This window comes from Thalassophryne amazonica, chromosome 4 (genome assembly GCF_902500255.1).
Source record: "Thalassophryne amazonica chromosome 4, fThaAma1.1, whole genome shotgun sequence".
NCBI lineage: Eukaryota > Metazoa > Chordata > Actinopteri > Batrachoidiformes > Batrachoididae > Thalassophryne > Thalassophryne amazonica.
The window spans coordinates 3,220,394-3,237,704 of NC_047106.1; the positions used below are offsets into that span (position 1 = coordinate 3,220,394).

General features: G+C 41.2%; 2 protein-coding genes across 3 annotated transcripts in view; one reads left to right on the forward strand and one right to left on the reverse strand.

Moving 5' to 3' along the window:
• LOC117509358 overlaps positions 1 to 17,311 on the forward strand; it is a 37,397-nt gene that overhangs the window by 10,310 nt on the left and 9,776 nt on the right. Inside the window, exon 2 of one of the 2 annotated variants that reach the window (XM_034169030.1) lies at positions 12,074 to 13,080. The exons of the other annotated variant lie outside the window; for it this stretch is intronic. Coding sequence (XP_034024921.1) covers positions 12,074 to 12,394 — 321 coding nt within the window. The 3' untranslated portion in view covers positions 12,395 to 13,080. Of the gene's footprint in view, positions 1 to 12,073; positions 13,081 to 17,311 lie in introns of those variants that run through there. 2 annotated transcript variants of the gene reach the window in all.
• Positions 10,192 to 17,311, reverse strand: part of bcas3 (BCAS3 microtubule associated cell migration factor) — a 700,663-nt gene continuing 693,543 nt past the window's right edge. The window contains 1 exon segment of the mRNA XM_034169027.1: positions 10,192 to 11,678. Coding sequence (XP_034024918.1) covers positions 11,530 to 11,678 — 149 coding nt within the window. The 3' untranslated portion in view covers positions 10,192 to 11,529.

Below are 17,311 nucleotides of genomic sequence, written 5' to 3' on the forward strand. Positions count from 1 at the left end.
TCACCTGATCCAGCCCTAACTATAAGCTTTAGCAAAAAGGAAAGTTTTAAGCCTAATCTTAAAAGTAGAGAGGGTGTCTGTCTCCCTGATCTGAATTGGGAGCTGGTTCCACAGGAGAGGAGCCTGAAAGCTGAAGGCTCTGCCTCCCATTCTACTCTTACAAACCCTAGGAACTACAAGTAAGCCTGCAGTCTGAGAGCGAAGCGCTCTATTGGGGTGATATGGTACTACGAGGTCCCTAAGATAAGATGGGACCTGATTATTCAAAACCTTATAAGTAAGAAGAAGAATTTTAAATTCTATTCTAGAATTAACAGGAAGCCAATGAAGAGAGGCCAATATGGGTGAGATATGCTCTCTCCTTCTAGTCCCCGTCAGTACTCTAGCTGCAGCATTTTGAATTAACTGAAGGCTTTTTAGGGAACTTTTAGGACAACCTGATAATAATGAATTACAATAGTCCAGCCTAGAGGAAATAAATGCATGAATTAGTTTTTCAGCATCACTCTGAGACAAGACCTTTCTGATTTTAGAGATATTGCGTAAATGCAAAAAAGCAGTCCTACATATTTGTTTAATATGCGCTTTGAATGACATATCCTGATCAAAAATGACTCCAAGATTTCTCACAGTATTACTAGAGGTCAGGGTAATGCCATCCAGAGTAAGGATCTGGTTAGACACCATGTTTCTAAGATTTGTGGGGCCAAGTACAATAACTTCAGTTTTATCTGAGTTTAAAAGCAGGAAATTAGAGGTCATCCATGTCTTTATGTCTGTAAGACAATCCTGCAGTTTAGCTAATTGGTGTGTGTCCTCTGGCTTCATGGATAGATAAAGCTGGGCATCATCTGCGTAACAATGAAAATTTAAGCAATACCGTCTAATAATACTGCCTAAGGGAAGCATGTATAAGTGAATAAAATTGGTCCTAGCACAGAACCTTGTGGAACTCCATAATTAACTTTAGTCTGTGAGAAGATTCCCCATTTACATGAACAAATTGTAATCTATTAGATAAATATGATTCAAACCACCGCAGCGCAGTGCCTTTAATACCTATGGCATGCTCTAATCTCTGTAATAAAATTTTATGGTCAACAGTATCAAAAGCAGCACTGAGGTCTAACAGAACAAGCACAGAGATAAGTCCACTGTCTGAGGCCATAAGAAGATCATTTGTAACCTTCACTAATGCTGTTTCTGTACTATGATGAATTCTAAAACCTGACTGAAACTCTTCAAATAGACCATTCCTCTGCAGATGATCAGTTAGCTGTTTTACAACTACCCTTTCAAGAATTTTTGAGAGAAAAGGAAGGTTGGAGATTGGCCTATAATTAGCTAAGATAGCTGGGTCAAGTGATGGCTTTTTAAGTAATGGTTTAATTACTGCCACCTTAAAAGCCTGTGGTACATAACCAACTAACAAAGATAGATTGATCATATTTAAGATCGAAGCTTTAAATAATGGTAGGGCTTCCTTGAGCAGCCTGGCAGGAATGGGGTCTAATAAACATGTTGATGGTTTGGATGAAGTAACTAATGAGAATAACTCACAACAATATATATTATTTATACCTAATCCACAAATTTGATTCTAAATGACTAATTACCACTAAGCACTTGTTAAAAAAAAAAGGTCCATTAGACCGTCAGATTTTGGGCAGATTCCTGGGATATTTCAACATTGAGAAGACTTATGCGACACATGAATAGATCATTAATGAGGCTTTATATTTGACTTTCAGATAAAAACATTACTAACCTGAATGTAAATTGTCCTCTGCAGTGACAGGCTAATGTCATTTGGGAAAAAAAAAAAGTAGCAGAATTCTTTGCAAATCCTTCTAAAAGCCCCTCGATCGGGTGAGAACAGGTCGTACAAATCCAGAAGGTCGTTTCATTATTATTCCATTGCCTTTTAATTAGTACGCGAATGGATGAATGAATACAGTTATGGCGGTAACTCCGTGTATTCCTATGCCAGCCTCTCGCTGGTGTCCGGCGGGATGACCGCAAAACAAATGCAGTGAAAGTGGTAGCCACCTAAACATGCTTTCTACGTGTTTCCAGGAAAAAGTTCTCCCATCATTCACCTTGGTCAGCCATATTGCTTCTTGTGTACTTCCAGTTTGTGGTCACAAAAACTGAGCTGGATGGGCTATGAGAACACACTCGTGCTCGTCTGTCATCTTCCTCACTTTGCTCGGTGGCTCCGCCGCTTCGCGCTGCTTGGTGTAATTGTCAAGTGGCCTCTGTGTGCACGTGTGTGTGTATGTGTGTGTGTGTGTGTGGCTTAGAACACGGACAAACTGGGGAGAGTTTGCTGTTTGGTATGTTTATGTATTGTGGTTCAAGGATGAACGCTGCCAAAACAGAACGTTGATAGGACAAATATATTTGGAGAAATTACAGATACAACACAACACTGAACAATAGACGCTGATATTCACTCCATTCCAAATCAGTCTACAAACTTTGCATCATTTATTACCAGCCTTGAAAAATGTCAGCTACCTATTTTATAAACACGACCCAATCTACAGCCCGTGGATCCCCATGGACAACACACACACACACACACACACACACACACACACACACACACACACACACACACACACACACACACACACACACACACACACACACACACACACACACACACACACACACACACACACACACACACACACACAGAAAGATTTAGGGTTAAATCTTTCTTTTAACCAGTCTTCTTCTTTGTCTTTCGGCTGTTCCCGTTAGGGGTCACCACAGCAGATCAATCGTTTCCATCTCACCCTGTCCTCTGTATCTTCCTCTGTCACACCAACCACCTGCATGTCCTCCCTCAGCACATCCATGAACCTCCTCTTTGGCCTCCCTCTTCTCCTCCTGCCTGGTGGCTCCATCCTCAGCATCCTTCTCCCTATATACCCTGGGTCCCTCCTCTGCACATGTCCAAACCATCTCAATCTCACCTCTCTGACTTTGTCTCCAAACCGTCCCACCTGAGCTGTCCCTCTGATATGTTCATTCCTAATCTTGTCCATTCTTGTTACTCCCAAAGAGAATCTCAACATCTTCAGCTCTGCCACCTCCAGCTCTGCCTCCTGTCTTTTTGTTAGTGCCACTGTCTCTAAACCATCCAACATAGCTGGTCTAACTACTGTCTTGTAAACTTTTAGTTCAGGAGCTGGGTGACTTTTATTCAACATGAAAGGTGCGGAAGTAGTATCAAAAATGCTCATGAGGCTAAATTGTGCCAGGAAATGCGATTCTTAAGTTTTGCAAGTGGTGGGTGTGGCTAGGGTCCACACCCAAATTACCCCCCAAAATGGGTTTATTTAACATGGGAGGTGCAGACTTCATTCCAATGCCAGTTGATGCAGGTGTATTTACTGAATGGAAAAATCAAACTTAATATTTTTTTTTGGTGGAAGCACTAATTAAGAACACAATTAATTAGTGCTAATTAGAGTTTCATTTAACATAAAAGGTGCATAGTTGCAACAAACTGCATTACATAGTGCCACATCTCAGTAGTCAGAAAAATAAACCTAATGATGGTGGAAAGACCCCTTTAGAATGGTCATACCAAGATACCCCCAGTCACTGAAGGGGTATTTACTGAAACCCTTTTGTTAAATCCTTTAGGAAGGTCACAGTTGAAACCTACTTCGTTACATAATACCACATCTCGGGGGGAACAGGAAAAAGTAATGTCGAACATCACTCCTTACAAATAAAACAAGAAGGATGATTTGTATAAAAGCAAAGAGGTATAATATGTAATATATGCTTTTATACAAATTATCATCCTTAAAGTATTAAATAGCAGACATCATAATGCTCCTACCTGTGCAACTGGTATATTCAAATGCTATACTTTCTAAAACATGTTGAATGACCATTAGGTAATCAGAGGAAAAAGGTACAACTACTATTTTGGGCAAAATATACTTTTTTCAGAAGACAAAATTGGATAGTCTTCTAACCTTTTAGCATTGTTGATTGACATGAAATATGTATGACTGTAACTAAAGCCATCTAAATATAGGCATATGCAAGCTATCTAATAATACATTTGATGCAACAAAATATTCACAATCAAAATATCTCAGAATACATTTGTCTGAACAACAATCACAATCAAAATTAGCTAGAAAAAAAGTTGTGTTTTCGGTTTGCTCCATTCTGAATACAGCATTTACTTACTAGGACAACAAATTATTGAATTTATATTACACCTGTAGTAAACTGCACTTTTACCCAATGATCAAGATGGAAAAAATACAGTTTAAGTTTATATATATATATATATATATATATATATATATATATATATATATACACTCACACTCATTCTAAAATAAGGTTGAAACTTATTATTTTAAAAATCAATTCTGCTGACTGTTTTCTCCATGAATTATTGTTTGGTCCATAAAATGGTGAAAAACGTGGTTCAGTATCTTCCGAAACCCACAAGAAGACTCCGATGAAAACTTTGAGATTCCATTCTCTGATGAAGAAAGCTGCCTATCGTCAGATGAAGAGTAAAAATGTCTTCAGCTGTATTATGAGGAAACGAACATTCACCAGACAGGGTACTGTGTAGAAAACTGTATAGAAAGCTAGTATAGTTAATACCATATGCTAAGGCAGTATAATATTGATTGACTGATTTATTATATCCTTTTGGCAGTTTTCTGCATTATATCAGGGTTATTTGTAGCTGTCTACATGTATTTTGACCCTTGCTGCTGGTGTAGGTTTGACATTCAGTATTGAGGTTGGCTGTATATCTTCACCCCTTCTCACTATGAAAATCATTTGAAAATGGTCATGTCACTAAGTGGATTTGCTTGATGATATCAAATTAATGCATTTTACACTTTATATAGATGTATTCAAACTTTGAAAAGTGGTTACAAAACTTAAACTGTGTTTTTCCATCTTAAAAGTGCAGTTTACTACAGGTGTAATATAAATTCAATAATTTGTTGTCCTAGTAAGTAAATGCTGTATTCAGAATGGAGCAAGTCGAAAACACAACTTTCTAACTAATTTTGATTGTGATTATGTTATTGCATCAAATGTATTATTAGATAGCTTGCATATGCCTATATTTAGATGGCTTTAGTTACAGTCATACATATTTCATGTCAATCAACAATGCCAAAATGTTAGAAGACTATCCAATTTTGTCTTCTGAACAAAGTATATTTTGCCCAAAATAGTAGTTGTACCTTTTTCCTCTGATTACCTAATGGTCATTCAACATGTTTTAGAAAGTATAGCATTTGAATATACCAGTTGCACAGGTAGGAGCATTATGATGTCTGCTATTTAATACTTTAAGGATGATAATTTGTATAAAAGCATAGATTATATATTGTACCTCTTTGCTTTTGTACAAATCATCCTTCTTGTTTTATTTGTAAGGAGTGATGTTCGACATTACTTTTTCCTGTTCCCCCCGAGATGTGGTATTATGTAACGAAGTAGGTTTCAACTGTGACCTTCCTAAAGGATTTAACAAAAGGGTTTCAGTAAATACCCCTTCAGTGACTGGGGGTATCTTGGTATGACCATTCTAAAGGGGTCTTTCTGCCATAATTTTTGTTCTTAAGTTCATTTTTATGACTACTGAGATGTGGCACTATGTAATGAAGTTGTTTCAACTGTGCACCTTTTATGTTAAATAAAACTGTAATTAGCGCTAATTAACTATGTTCTTAATTAGTGCTTCCACCAAAATAAATGTTCTTAAGTTGGGTTTTTTTCCATTCAGTGAACAGTCCCACATCGGTTGGCACTGAAATAAAGTCTGCACTTCCCATGTTAAATAAATCCATTTTGGTGGGGGGTGGCAGGGTGTGGCCCTTCTTAAGGGGTCTTTCCACCATCATTTTTGTTCTTAGGTTTATTTTTCTGGTGCCTAACATGGTGTCTAACCAGATCCTTACTCTGGATGGCATTACCCTGACCTCTAGTAATACTGTGAGAAATCTTGGAGTCATTTTTGATCAGGATATGTCATTCAAAGCGCATATTAAACAAATATGTAGGACTGCTTTTTTGCATTTACGCAATATCTCTAAAATCAGAAAGGTCTTGTCTCAGAGTGATGCTGAAAAACTAATTCATGCATTTATTTCCTCTAGGCTGGACTATTGTAATTCATTATTATCAGGTTGTCCTAAAAGTTCCCTGAAAAGCCTTCAGTTAATTCAAAATGCTGCAGCTAGAGTACTGACGGGGACAAGAAGGAGAGAGCATATCTCACCCATATTGGCCTCTCTTCATTGGCTTCCTGTTAATTCTAGAATAGAATTTAAAATTCTTCTTCTTACTTATAAGGTTTTGAATAATCAGGTCCCATCTTATCTTAGGGACCTCATAGTACCATATCACCCCAATAGAGCGCTTCGCTCTCAGACTGCAGGCTTACTTGTAGTTCCTAGGGTTTGTAAGAGTAGAATGGGAGGCAGAGCCTTCAGCTTTCAGGCTCCTCTCCTGTGGAACCAGCTCCCAATTCAGATCAGGGAGACAGACACCCTCTCTACTTTTCAGATTAGGCTTAAAACTTTCCTTTTTGCTAAAGCGTATAGTTAGGGCTGGATCAGGTGACCCTGAACCATCCCTTAGTCATGCTGCTATAGACTTAGACTGCTGGGGGGTTCCCATGATGCACTGAGTGTTTCTTTCTCTTTTTGCTCTGTATGCACCACTCTGCATTTAATCATTAGTGATTGATCTCTGCTCCCCTCCACAGCATGTCTTTTTCCTGGTTCTCTCCCTCAGCCCCAACCAGTCCCAGCAGAAGACTGCCCCTCCCTGAGCCTGGTTCTGCTGGAGGTTTCTTCCTGTTAAAAGGGAGTTTTTTCCTTCTCACTGTCGCCAAGTGCTTGCTCACAAGGGGTCGTTTTGACCGTTGGGGTTTTACATAATTATTGTATGGCTTTGCCTTACAATATAAAGCACCTTGGGGCAACTGTTTGTTGTGATTTGGCGCTATATAAATAAAAGTGATTGATTGATTTTTCTGACTACTGAGATGTGGCACTATGTAATGAAGTTTGTTTCAACTGCACACTTTTTATGTTTAATAAAACTCTAATTAGCACTAATTAATTGTGTTCTTAATTAGTGCTTCCACCAAAAAAAAAAAGTTCTTAAGTTGGATTTCTTCATTCAGTAAATACACCTGCATCAACTGGCATTGGAACGAAGTCTGCACCTCCCATGTTAAATAAACCCATTTTGGGGGGTAATTTGGGTGTGGACCCTAGCCACACCCACCACTTGCGAAACTTAAGAATCGCATTTCCTGGCACAATTTAGCCTCATAAGCATTTTTGATACTACTTCCGCACCTTTCATGTTGAATAAAAGTCACCCAGCTCCTGAACTACAACCCCTGGCAAAAATTATGGAATCACCAGCCTCAGAGGATGTTCATTCAGTTGTTTAATTTTGTAGAAAAAAAGCAGATCACAGACATGACACAAAACTAAAGTCATTTCAAATGGCAACTTTCTGGCTTTAAGAAACACTATAAGAAATCAAGAAAAAAAGATTGTGGCAGTCAGTAACGGTTACTTTTTTAGACCAAGCAGAGGAAAAAATATGGAATCACTCAATTCTGAGGAAAAAATTATGGAATCACCCTGTAAATTTTCATCCCCCAAATTAACACCTGCATCAAATCAGATCTGCTCATTGACATTGACCCTATGTGTCTTTTTGCAAGGAATGTTTTCACAGTTTTTGCTCTATGGCAAGATGCATTATCATCTTGAAAAATGATTTCATCATCCCCAAACATCCTTTCAATTGTCCAAAATATCAACATAAACTTGTGCATTTATTGATGATGTAATGACAGCCATCTCCCCAGTGCCTTTACCTGACATGCAGCCCCATATCATCAATGACTGTGGAAATTTACATGTTCTCTTCAGGCAGTCATCTTTATAAATCTCATTGGAAAGGCACCAAACAAAAGTTCCAGCATCATCACCTTGCCCAATGCAAATTCGAGATTCATCACTGAATATGACTTTCATCCAGTCATCCACAGTCCACGATTGCTTTTCCTTAGCCCATTGTAACCTTGTTTTTTTCTGTTTAGGTGTTAATGATGCCTTTTGTTTAGCTTTTCTGTATGTAAATCCCATTTCCTTTAGGCGGTTTCTTACAGTTCGGTCACAGACGTTGACTCCAGTTTCCTCCCATTCGTTCATTTGTTTTGTTGTACATTTTTCGATTTTTGAGACATATTGCTTTAAGTTTTCTGTCTTGACGCTTTGATGTCTTCCTTGGTCTACCAGTATGTTTGCCTTTAACAACCTTCCCATGTTGTTTGTATTTGGTCCAGAGTTTAGACACAGCTGACTGTGAACAACCAACATCTTTTGCAACATTGCGTGATGATTTACTCTCTTTTAAGAGTTTGATAATCCTCTCCTTTGTTTCAATTGACATCTCTCGTGTTGGAGCCATGATTCATGTCAGTCCACTTGGTGCAACAGCTCTCCAAGGTGTGTTCACTCCTTTTAGGATGCAGACTAACGAGCAGATCTGATATGATGCAGGTGTTAGTTTTGGGGATGAAAATTTACAGGGTGATTCCATCATTTTTTCCTCAGAATTGAGTGATTCCATATTTTTTTTTTCCTCTGCTTGGTCTAAAAAAGTAACCGTTACTGACTGCCACAATCTTTTTTTCTTGATTTCTTATAGTGTTTCTTAAAGCCAGAAAGTTGCCATTTGAAATGACTTTAGTTTTGTGTCATGTCTGTGATCTGCTTTTTTTCTACAAAATTAAACAACTGAATGAACATCCTCCGAGGCCGGTGATTCCATAATTTTTGCCAGGGGTTGTATTTCCGCTTCACTCTTGCTGATATTCTTTGGTCACAAATCACTCCTGCCACCTTTCTCCACCCACTCCACCCTGCCTGCACTCTCTTCTTCACCTCTCTACCACATTCTCCATTACTTTGAACAGTTGACCCCAAATATTTAAACTCATCTACTTTCACCACTTCTACTCCTTGTAACTGCACTATTCCACTGGGCTCCCTCTCATTCACACACATGTACTCAGTCTTGCTTCTACTGACTTTCATTCCCCTTCCCTCCAAAGCATATCTCCACTTTTCCAGACTAGACTCAGCTTGCTCTCTACTCTCACTACAGATCACAATGTCATCTGCAAACATCATAGTCCATGGGGACTCCTGTCTGATCTCATCTGTCAACCTGTCCATCACCACTGCAAACAAGAAAGGACTCAGAGCTGATCCTTAGTCTGCATAGTTGGGTTGGCTTGTTTTATGCAGGATGGCCTTCCTGATGCAACCCTCCTCATTTATCCGGGCTTGGGACCGGCACTCAGAATGTACTGGCTGCACACCCATCTTTCTTTTAACCATAACGCACATTAAATGGCAGCATTGTTGTCGTGGAAACGTAAAGGTTCGTAAACTCCAAGAAAAAGACAGAAGCAGCTTTTCTCACATTTTATTAAATTACATGAATGCATTTTATATTTTACAGTCATTTAAATTAAGATGTGTAAATTCATGCCCTGTGTGTGTCTGTGTGTGTGTATGAAATGATGCCACTGCTGAGTGGCGACTGCAGCATCATCACAACCTGAAGTTCAGCTCAGCTACTGATCCTTGTGTCATGTGACAGGAAGCATACACGAAGCGTGCATTCACCAGAATTCACAGCTTCGTGTTCTTCACCCCAACATTCGGACCTTCAGTGATATTAATGTGCAGAAGAAGAACTGGGGGCGGAGTCTGCATTTCTAACGGTTGCTCGGCAAAGTGGGCTCAAAGTTGTAAATGTAAGAAAATAAAGTTGACATGAAAAACATTTTTACTTTTGTTCATCATGTGACTGACAGTTAAAGCAGATTTCATCAGCATTTTATTGTAACGTGAGGCAGCGCAGTGGATTAGTGGTTAGCACTGTCACCTCACAGCAAGAAGGTCATGGGATCGATTCCCATTTGTGTCCTTTCTGTGTGGAGTTTCCATGTTCTCCCCATGTTTGTGTGGGTTCCCTCCAGGTGCTCCAGCTTCCTCCCACATCCAAGGACACGCAGGTTAGATGGAAACTTTAAACTGTCTGTAGGTGTGAACGTGTTTGTCTGTATGTGACCCTGAGGCAGACTGGCCTCCTGTCCAGGGTGAACCCGCCTCACGCTCTATGACGGCTGGGATAGACTCCACCCCCCACGGCCCTTAATTGGAGTAAGCGGTTGAAGATGAGTGAGTTATTTAGTGACAAAGCACATGTGATGAGGACCAGCAGGAGGCGCTGTGCAATAGCAGTGAATGGGCATCATCCCCCGACAGCCAAAGGGTTCTCAGGCCAGAGCCCGGGTTTTAGCCGACTCGTGAGAGCATTTGCCTCCCACGTGGAAAATCGTGACTTCACGTCCGGAGAGGAGTGAGTGGGAGGAGTCAACAGGCACAACGCAACACAGAGGAGAGAGAGTACAAACCAGAGGGGGGCGCAAGTCACTGTCGCATCATTCCCAAGTCATCAATCTGCAAGTCTCAAGTCAGCTGTCAAATACTTGGTGGTTGTTATGACTTCAGACTTGAGGTGGGACTTGCAGATTGATGACTTGAGAATGACTTGACGGTGACTTGCGCTCACCTCTGGTACAAACCGCTACACACGCAACCCTGAAACATGATCACATTCCTCCATCTTCTGCGTGTTCGGGAAGTTTCACTGATCAGATACATCGAACGAGATGGAAACCATCAGTGATCGTGTTAGTTTGAGATCAAACTAACTGCAAGTTTTTAACCCAAAACTGAGCAGCTGTGGGCTCAGTCTAATTCCTGATTGTTTTTGAGGATTAATGCATGAAATTTTCTCTGCAGGACGTCATGTTCGCACTAAAAGGACAGACTATTAATGCAGCGCCGCAGAACAATAATCACAGCAGACACTCATTTGTGTCGGACCCCTCTGTCATCGATGGGGGTCTGACCTGTGTCGATGACACACTGGTCCGACCCGGGCCATCGACACAGGCCTCGAATCAGTGAAGTTAGTAATCATATTGAAATGGCTCTTTAGTGTCAGAAATTAAACATATGATGTCATCTTTTTTTTTTGTAAAGTGTGGCCGTGACAATGTCACAGCTTGTTCTCTGAAACAAGTTTCACATAAAAACAACCTTTGTAACAGGAAACTGATTCTCCTTTTTATCAAAGTGTCACATTTTCTAACGTGAACACTTGTTTGATTAGAACCTTTATGACAGAACAAAGGAACATCAAAGTCAAAGAAACAGAGTTCAAAGAGCTGAAAAGAAATCAACAGTCTGCACCACGTTCACAGCCGAAAAACAAAACAAAAACAATTCTGACCTCAGAAGATCACATTTTAAAAAGTTATCAATCTTAAAAATTAGCAGTCTGTTGAAACTAAATCAAACAGTAACACTGATAACAGCACAGACAAAAATCACTCGGTGGGCGGGTCTAAGGGAAGGGGGAGGGGAAGAGGCTGAGCGGCTGGTTCTCATTGGTGGGCAGCGGCGAGCGATAACCCTCGAAGGTCCGCGGGATGCTGCCGCTGGTGGATCCAGAACTGTTGCTGAGGGTTTCGATGCTGCCTTCCCTCTGCAGCTCTACACACACACACACACACACACACACACACACACACACACACACACACACACACACACACACACACACACACACACACACACACACACACACACAAAAAAAGAGAACCGCGGAGTCAGAACCACAGAGGACTGAACTGGTTTCTGTCAGACCTGCTTCAAAATGAGAACGAGACAAAATTCACTGTTTACTTCGTGAAACTATTTTTCCAACTGTTTTGTTTACATTTTTTACCAAACAAAAAAAAAATATTTTCACAAAACAGATACAAGATTAGATACACAAAATTAATTCAAATGAAGAAAAACATCAAAAACTACATCACGTTGATTCCGTTTTGTGTGTGTGTGTGTGTGTGTGTGTATATGTGTGTGTGTGTGTGTGTTGAACACAGGAAGTCCATGTCTTCGTGATGGAGCCACGCTTGTGTGGACTGAAGGCTTCCTGGGAATTAACCGCCTCTGTCTCCCAGAATGCAGCGGGTGACACTCGCTTCAAGGGCCGAGCTGCTGCGCTCGCCATGAGGAAGCGATTAGCATTACTGCACGCTGTGCAGCAGATCCATCGATACGTGTGCAGGATAACGTGCGTTCAAATGGCAGTGCAGCATTACGGCATGATGCATGGAGTGTTTTCTGACATCCATCAGACGTGGAGACGCCGTTTTATCTGCTGCACTGAGCAGCCGATGCCCCGCTCTCACTTTTCCAGCTAACAGAGATCCATGACAGCAAAGAGGCCGTCAAGGACAAACAGACAGCTGGACATGAGGACGCATGTCCATCGTGTGGTGATGGAGGTTTCCAGAACACAGGATGTGAAAATGTTCCGTGATGACACTGAGAGGCGCAGCCATGTTTGGTTTTTGTTAGATGCTGCAACAAAAGTGTGATGAAGAAGAAGAAAAAAATTCTTCCTGCTTATGTTGGTTCTCAGTCAAACAACCACGACCAATCAGAAATAAAGAAAAATAACTACAAAAGACACACAGACGTGCCTTCAGGAAGATGTGACAAAAACAAGTGTAATTTCCTATTACAATTCCTCCAAAGTAGTCATTTAAAGAAAAAGTGGACTTAAAACAGAACCCTGAGGAACACCATGACAGACATTTTTTGATTAATAATCTGCAAAATCAGAATGCTAACATGATGAGCAGCTCCATGTGGGGACTAAACATTCAATGTGCAACACATTTATACTCCAAAACCTACATCTTCTCTCTGCGATGCTTCTTTCTCATTCCGAACGTTACAACTCATAAAGGCATCAGACGTTTTATAAAGACAACATAAATCTATAAATCAATCAATTTTTTTATATAGCGCCAAATCACAACAAACAGTTGCCCCAAGACGCTTTATATTGTAAGGCAAGGCCATACAATAATTATGTAAAACCCCAACGGTCAAAATGACCCCCTGTGAGCAAGCACTTGGCTACAGTGGGAAGGAAAAACTCCCTTTTAACAGGAAGAAACCTCCAGCAGAACCAGGCTCAGGGAGGGGCAGTCTTCTGCTGGGACTGGTTGGGGCTGTTTTAAGCCTAATCTTAAAAGTAGAGAGGGTGTCTGTCTCCCTGATCTGAATTGGGAGCTGGTTCCACAGGAGAGGAGCCTGAAAGCTGAAGGCTCTGCCTCCCATTCTACTCTTACAAACCCTAGGAACTACAAGTAAGCCTGCAGTCTGAGAGCAAAGCGCTCTATTGGGGTGATATGGTACTACGAGGTCCCTAAGATAAGATAGGACCTGATTATTCAAAACCTTATAAGTAAGAAGAAGAATTTTAAATTCTATTCTAGAATTAACAGGAAGCCAATGAAGAGAGGCCAATATGGGTGAGATATGCTCTCTCCTTCTAGTCCCCGTCAGTACTCTAGCTGCAGCATTTTGAATTAACTGAAGGCTTTTTAGGGAACTTTTAGGACAACCTGATAATAATGAATTACAATAGTCCAGCCTAGAGGAAATAAATGCATGAATTAGTTTTTCAGCATCACTCTGAGACAAGACCTTTCTGATTTTAGAGATATTGCGTAAATGCAAAAAAGCAGTCCTACATATTTGTTTAATATGCGCTTTGAATGACATATCCTGATCAAAAATGACTCCAAGATTTCTCACAGTATTACTAGAGGTCAGGGTAATGCCATCCAGAGTAAGGATCTGGTTAGATACCATGTTTCTAAGATTTGTGGGGCCAAGTACAATAACTTCAGTTTTATCTGAGTTTAAAAGCAGGAAATTAGAGGTCATCCATGTCTTTATGTCTGTAAGACAATCCTGCAGTTTAGCTAATTGGTGTGTGTCCTCTGGCTTCATGGATAGATAAAGCTGGGTATCATCTGCGTAACAATGAAAATTTAAGCAATGCTGTCTAATAATACTGCCTAAGGGAAGCATGTATAAAGTGAATAAATTGGTCCTAGCACAGAACCTTGTGGAACTCCATAATTAACCTTAGTCTGTGAAGAAGATTCCCCATTTACATGAACAATTGTAATCTATTAGATAAATATGATTCAAACCACCGCAGCGCAGTGCCTTTAATACCTATGGCATGCTCTATTCTCTGTAATAAAATTTTATGGTCAACAGTATCAAAAGCAGCACTGAGGTCTAACAGAACAAGCACAGAGATGAGTCCACTGTCCGAGGCCATAAGAAGATCATTTGTAACCTTCACTAATGCTGTTTCTGTACTATGATGAATTCTAAAACCTGACTGAAACTCTTCAAATAGACCATTCCTCTGCAGATGATCAGTTAGCTGTTTTACAACTACCCTTTCAAGAATTTGGAGAGAAAAGGAAGGTTGGAGATTGGCCTATAATTAGCTAAGATAGCTGGGTCAAGTGATGGCTTTTAAGTAATGGTTTAATTACTGCCACCTTAAAAGCCTGTGGTACATAGCCAACTAACAAAGATAGATTGATCATATTTAAGATCGAAGCATTAAATAATGGTAGGGCTTCCTTGAGCAGCCTGGTAGGAATGGGGTCTAATAAACATGTTGATGGTTTGGATGAAGTAACTAATGAAAATAACTCAGACAGAACAATCGGAGAGAAAGAGTCTAACCAAATACCGGCATCACTGAAAGCAGCCAAAGATAACGATACGTCTTTGGGATGGTTATGAGTAATTTTTTCTCTAATAGTTAAAATTTTGTTAGCAAAGAAAGTCATGAAGTCATTACTAGTTAAAGTTAATGGAATACTCAGCTCAATAGAGCTCTGACTCTTTGTCAGCCTGGCTACAGTGCTGAAAAGAAACCTGGGGTTGTTCTTATTTTCTTCAATTAGTGATGAGTAGAAAGATGTCCTAGCTTTACGGAGGGCTTTTTTATAGAGCAACAGACTCTTTTTCCAGGCTAAGTGAAGATCTTCTAAATTAGTGAGACGCCATTTCCTCTCCAACTTATGGGTTATCTGCTTTAAGATGCGAGTTTGTGAGTTATACCACGGAGTCAGGCACTTCTGATTTAAAGCTCTCTTTTTCAGAGGAGCTACAGCATCCAAAGTTGTCTTCAATGAGGATGTAAAACTATTGACGAGATACTCTATCTCCCTTACAGAGTTTAGGTAGCTACTCTGCACTGTGTTGGTATATGGCATTAGAGAACATAAAGAAGGAATCATATCCTTAAACCTAGTTACAGCGCTTTCTGAACGACTTCTAGTGTAATGAAACTTATTCCTCACTGCTGGGTAGTCCATCAGAGTAAATGTTATTAAGAAATGATCAGACAGAAGGGAGTTTTCAGGGAATACTGTTAAGTCTTCTATTTCCATACCATAAGTCAGAACAAGATCTAAGATATGATTAAAGTGGTGGGTGGACTCATTTACTTTTTGAGCAAAGCCAATAGAGTCTAATAATAGATTAAATGCAGTGTTGAGGCTGTCATTCTCAGCATCTGTGTGGATGTTAAAATCGCCCACTATAATTATCTTATCTGAGCTAAGCACTAAGTCAGACAAAAGGTCTGAAAATTCACAGAGAAACTCACAGTAACGACCAGGTGGACGATAGATAATAACAAATAAAACTGGTTTTTGGGACTTCCAATTTGGATGGACAAGACTAAGAGTCAAGCTTTCAAATGAATTAAAGCTCTGTCTGGGTTTTTGATTAATTAATAAACTGGAATGGAAGATTGCTGCTAATCCTCCGCCCCGGCCCGTGCTACGAGCATTCTGACAGTTAGTGTGACTCGGGGGTGTTGACTCATTTAAACTAACATATTCATCCTGCTGTAACCAGGTTTCTGTTAGGCAGAATAAATCAATATGTTGATCAATTATTATATCATTTACTAACAGGGACTTAGAAGAGAGAGACCTAATGTTTAATAGACCACATTTAACTGTTTTAGTCTGTGGTGCAGTTGAAGGTGCTATATTATTTTTTCTTTTTGAATTTTTATGCTTAAATAGATTTTTGCTGGTTATTGGTGGTCTGGGAGCAGGCACCGTCTCTACGGGGATGGGGCAACGAGGGGATGGCAGGGGGAGAGAAGCTGCAGAGAGGTGTGTAAGACTACAACTCTGCTTCCTGGTCCCAACCCTGGATAGCTTTTGCTGACACTCATGCTTGCATGGGTGTGTTTGTTGGATTTTTTTCTTTATTTGTAAGTTTTTTGTAGTTTTGGATCTGTGTGCGCTGAATAAATTCATTCATTCTAAATGTTCCTCTGCTCACTGTTACTATCAGAGTTTAGAAAATAAACTATTTCACTGTCCTGAGTCAAGGTCAATTGAGGGTAAAGGTCAAAACAATGTGTGATGTGCAAAGTACAGACTCCTCCCCTCCTCCTTAAAATGTACATTTGATACTTTTTTGGATTTTATAAAATATTCTACTTATAAAAAGCTGGTTGATTTGAACTGATTTCTCAAGACATTTTAAATTCTGTACTGAAAATTCTCGGTTGCCAGGTCCTTGGATCAGGACTGTGGCTGTCACATTTACTTGGACCCAAACAGACATCAGAGCCGGAGGCCGTGAGGGGTTAAGTCTCACTGAAAAGCCGGAGGCGTTACATAATCAGGTGGATCAGGCGCCGCCTTTCATCTCAGGCTTTTCAGCAGCTTACAGAAGCTACAATAAAAAGCCCGACCACAGCGCCGGACCCACAGCGCCGGGACCACAGCGCCGGACCCACAGCGCCGGGACCACAGCGCCGGGACCACAGCGCCGGACCCACAGCGCCGGGACCACAGCGCCGGGACCACAGCGCCGGACCCACAGCGCTGGGACCACAGCGCCGGACCCACAGCGCCGGGACCACAGCGCCGGACCCACAGCGCCGGGACCACAGCGCCGGGACCACAGCGCCGGACCCACAGCGCCGGGACCACAGCGCCGGACCCACAGCGCCGGACCCACAGCGCCGGGACCACAGCGCCGGACCCACAGCGCCGGACCCACAGCGCCGGGACCACAGCGCCGGACCCACAGCGCCGGGACCACAGCGCCGGGACCACAGCGCCGGACCCACAGCGCCGGGACCACAGCGCCGGACCCACAGCGCCGGACCCACAGCGCCGGACCCACAGCGCCGGGACCACAACGCCGGACCCACAGCACCGGACCCACAGCGCCTGGACCACAGCGCCGGGACCACAGCG